The sequence below is a fragment of the Triticum aestivum genome, chromosome 3D (assembly GCF_018294505.1).
Source record: "Triticum aestivum cultivar Chinese Spring chromosome 3D, IWGSC CS RefSeq v2.1, whole genome shotgun sequence".
Taxonomy (NCBI): domain Eukaryota; kingdom Viridiplantae; phylum Streptophyta; class Magnoliopsida; order Poales; family Poaceae; genus Triticum; species Triticum aestivum.
The window spans coordinates 313,891,232-313,895,485 of NC_057802.1; the positions used below are offsets into that span (position 1 = coordinate 313,891,232).

The following is a 4,254-nucleotide window of genomic DNA, read 5'->3' on the forward strand; positions in this document are numbered from 1 at the left end:
TACCCGAATAACTTCGTCATCATATACACCTTAATGACTGGGAGGGTCAGATCATGCTAAACTTTTGAAGAGGAATGAACAAGAAAGAAACACACAGTGACTTCTTTCACGGGCTCACGGACGGACAAGCTCCCCGCCACAGCCCGGCAACTCGCTTCCCTTCCGCACCCACCCGATCGATCCCCCACCCCAACACCGCAGCGCAGATCACGCGGTCGTCTCTCCCCCAAAACTCCCACGCTAGAGCTGCTGCTGCTTCAAAACCCGCCCCCCTATCGCCTCGATCTCCCCTCGTCAAACCCATTCACACACAATGGGCAACCGCACCTCGCGCCACCGCCGCGCCGCCGCCGACCAGCCGGCCACGGCCCCTCCGCCGGCGGCCCAGCCCAAACCCCAGCCGCCGCCGAAGCCCCAGACGGCGCCGGCCCCGGCCCCGACGCCGGAAGCGGGACAGGTGGCCATGGGCCGCGTTCTGGGACGCCCGATGGAGGACGTGCGCGCGACCTACACCTTCGGCCGCGAGCTCGGCCGGGGGCAGTTCGGGGTCACCTACCTCGTCACGCACAAGGCTACGGGCCAGCGCTTCGCCTGCAAGTCCATCGCCACGCGGAAGCTCGTCCACCGCGATGACATCGAGGATGTGCAACGGGAGGTGCAGATCATGCACCACCTCACGGGTCACCGCAACATCGTCGAGCTCCGCGGCGCCTACGAGGACCGCCACTCGGTCAACCTCATCATGGAGCTATGTGAGGGCGGGGAGCTATTCGACCGCATCATCGCGCGGGGGCACTACTCCGAGCGAGCCGCCGCCCTGCTCTGCCGCGAGATGGTCTCCGTCGTGCACAGCTGCCACTCCATGGGGGTTTTCCACCGGGATCTCAAGCCCGAAAACTTTTTGTTTCTCAACAACAAGGAGGACTCGCCGCTCAAGGCCACTGACTTCGGTCTCTCCGTCTTCTTCAAACACGGTGAGCGCTTCATTTGACTCCTCAGCCGGGATGTATGGATTGAATTGTGAGAGATTCTTCCCGTGTTTGACTTGATGTGGATTTTGGTTTGACTTTGAACCGATTTCCGTGGATCGACAGGTTTGAAGTTGGGAAAGTGCTAAAATTAGAGCTAGATACGAGACAGCAATTGGCTTATGCTTATGTCATACTTAGATCTTGTAGATAGATATTATAGCTTTGATTCTTGTTGTGTGCTGTTGTTGGTATGGGGATCTAGTGATCGATCATCTAACTCTTAGTACTTTGGGGACAGTTCTGGCTTGGTGCGCAAGGTGATAATGAAATGGCATTGTAGATTTGCATTATTTACACTTTGAGCACGGTGTTGTTTCTATGATTGATAGTTGAGGGGAAAAAGGATGGCATATATACCTGCAAAACATGCCTGCACGTGTATCAGAAATGGCACCTAAAATTATCCGACGAAACCAGTTGCTTCACATGCAAACTGTTGGTCACCGAAGATTCTTGTTCTTGCAGTGCTGTTTATCACTAGAAATTAGAAAGTAGAGCTGGCTGTTAATTTTCTTTGTATTCACGGCATGTTTAAAGTGAGCTAAGGCTTACTATGCATCTTACAGGGGAGCAGTTTAAGGATCTCGTTGGAAGTGCGTATTATGTTGCTCCTGAGGTTCTGAAGCGGCACTATGGAGCAGAAGCTGACATATGGAGTGCGGGGATTATTCTGTACATCCTTCTGTCTGGTGTTCCTCCTTTTTGGGCAGGTGATGTGTGCCAATTCTCATCTCAGTTAGATTTTTTGCTTTTTATTTATCTGCTAACACGCATGTTCTATTTTCCAGACAATGAGGATGGCATATTTGAGGCTGTCTTGCTTGGTCACATAGATTTCTCATCTGACCCCTGGCCTTCAATATCTAATGGTGCAAAAGATTTGGTGAAGAAGATGTTGCGGCAAGACCCCAAAGAGCGCTTGACTGCTGCAGAAATTTTGAGTAATTATTCAACTGCTCTTTCTGTTATCATGTGTCTGCACACACATTTCATAGCATGGCATTCTTATTTGTGAAGAGATGTGCACTCGCCTAGTAGGTTAGTATCAAATCAACATCAGCCATTCGTCCCAGTGTGTTCCATCTGTATTTTTTTGATACAAAAGCACTGCTAATAATGTTATACTTCTATGGTAATTCAGAAGTAGATTACTGAGTTTATTCTCGTTGTTGAAGACCTGTCATATTTTTTTAGGAACTAAATATTCATTTATGTGCAATATAGTTTCTTATCTAATACTTTACACATTCAGATCACCCATGGATTAGGGAAGATGGAGAGGCTCCAGATAAGCCACTTGACATTACTGTTATCAGTAGAATGAAGCAGTTCCGGGCGATGAACAAGCTTAAGAAAGTTGCATTGAAGGTTATTGAAGACTTCATAATATTTACCTTCCCTGCTGACATTGAGTTTCATTAGCAACTAAGTCTACTATTTTCCTCTATTATAACCAGATCGTTGCAGAGAACTTGTCTGAGGAAGAGATTACAGGCTTGAAAGAAATGTTCAGATCCCTGGACACTGATAACAGTGGGACAATTACTCTTGAAGAGCTAAGATCTGGTTTACCAAAACTTGGCACCAAAATTTCTGAATCAGAAATTACACAGTTAATGGAGGCGGTATGTTTGTACTCCACAGGCATATACTCTTGTTTTTTTTGACATGCTACATTTTCCCATACCATATGAATTCCCTAAGTTTAACCCAAATGACCTATCCAGTTCGGAAGTTTGGAAGCAACTACCTTACTTTATAAAAGAAAAAGAAAATAGGCCACTTGCAACTTCACATAGCTTTCTTGACGATGATGTATCAACGTAGACCACACAATATCATTGTGTGCTCATTTGATGGGAAGAGTTTGACGGTAGCATTTAAAAGTGCTTTGCTACTGTTTCCAAGTTTCCGTAGTTCTAGCATAAGCCATTTTGTGTCCTTATTCTTTTTCCCTTTATTACAAAACAGGCTGATGTTGATGGAAATGGGACCATTGATTATTCTGAGTTCGTATCAGCGACAATGCACATGAATAGATTGGAGAAGGAAGACCACATACTTAAAGCATTTGAATATTTTGATAAGGACCACAGCGGGTAATTGAACTTAAACTTGAATATCAAAATTTTGAGTTGTGACTGTTTGCATTGTTTTTCTCATTGCTGAAATCTTTGTGTGCAGATACATAACAGTAGATGAGCTGGAAGAAGCTCTGAAGAAGTATGACATGGGGGATGATAAAACAATTAAAGATATTATCGCTGAAGTTGATACAGATCATGTAAGTCTATGTTACAAACATCAAAATCATTGCCCATAAAATCCACTTGTTCAGGGATGAAAAGTTTGATATGTGTGTGCCATGTGCACATGTCAGACTTCTTTCATGATGCTGTCATCGCTTTGCTAGGATTTACTCATCTATCTATATTAGTGATGTATATAAATGCATTGAACTAAATTCATGTAGATAAATATAAATAAGAATGTGTGCAATGTATCATTATTACCTCTGCTTCACCATGGAGAATGACAATCATTACTGACCCTATTTTACATTTTTGGAGCTACAACTTGAGTTAACAAATGGTTGCCTGGCTCAGTTCATCACGGTGCTAATAATTTGCTTCTTATTAATTGTTCAGGATGGAAGAATCAACTACCAGGAGTTCGTTGCCATGATGAGAAACAACAGCCCGGAGATTGTTCCAAATCGGCGGCGCATGTTCTAATTATCTTCTACCGTAACTTCTTGAATACCGCTTAGACATCTTCCTGGCCCCATTATCGTCCAAGAATAATTTTGAGGGATGTGCCGCTTTGATGTTATTGTCCCTCATCTTTAGATTTGGCGTGTATTTCCTTGATCACATGATCGGTTCCATTGCTGCTCCGAGGGTATTATGATCATATTTGTACTCCTCCTGATCATTTATATGGAAACAGGCGTTGTGTAACAGTTTTTTAATGATTATGTTAAGCAGCGCTATATTATTCTGGACAAACATAGCTCAAATATGGTTCTGAATGTCCGCTATGAAATGGTGATCGACGCAGATGCGCCACCTACAAGTAGCGAGTTTTGATTTTGAACTTCATAGAATAACTGCTCATGCGTTGCATATTTTAGACGTTAGCCCAGGATTTACATGTTCTTATTAATGTGGTTGTGTAGATAAGTGTTTATATCAAATAAAATCCTGAGATCGAGCCTCTGCCC

General features: G+C 44.4%; 1 protein-coding gene across 1 annotated transcript; it reads left to right on the top strand.

Annotated features, from left to right (window-relative positions):
• The first annotated feature begins 225 nt into the window (after positions 1 to 225).
• Positions 226 to 4,039, top strand: LOC123078602 (calcium-dependent protein kinase 1). Its single transcript, XM_044501161.1, has 8 exons — positions 226 to 974; positions 1,598 to 1,741; positions 1,820 to 1,972; positions 2,284 to 2,399; positions 2,489 to 2,656; positions 3,003 to 3,130; positions 3,216 to 3,315; positions 3,680 to 4,039. The coding sequence occupies exons 1-8, from the start codon at positions 314 to 316 to the stop codon at positions 3,764 to 3,766; spliced, it is 1,557 nt and encodes a 518-aa protein (XP_044357096.1). The 5' UTR covers positions 226 to 313; the 3' UTR covers positions 3,767 to 4,039.
• The last annotated feature ends 215 nt before the right edge of the window (positions 4,040 to 4,254 follow it).

Bases quoted from the DNA above. Each gene is read 5' to 3' on its own strand.
- LOC123078602 (XM_044501161.1), top strand. From the start codon at position 314: ATGGGCAACCGCACCTCGCGCCACCGCCGCGCCGCCGCCGACCAGCCG. The intron at 2,400-2,488 runs GTTATTGAAGAC...TATTATAACCAG, and splicing joins TTAAGAAAGTTGCATTGAAG to ATCGTTGCAGAGAACTTGTC. The intron at 3,316-3,679 runs GTAAGTCTATGT...TTAATTGTTCAG, and splicing joins CTGAAGTTGATACAGATCAT to GATGGAAGAATCAACTACCA.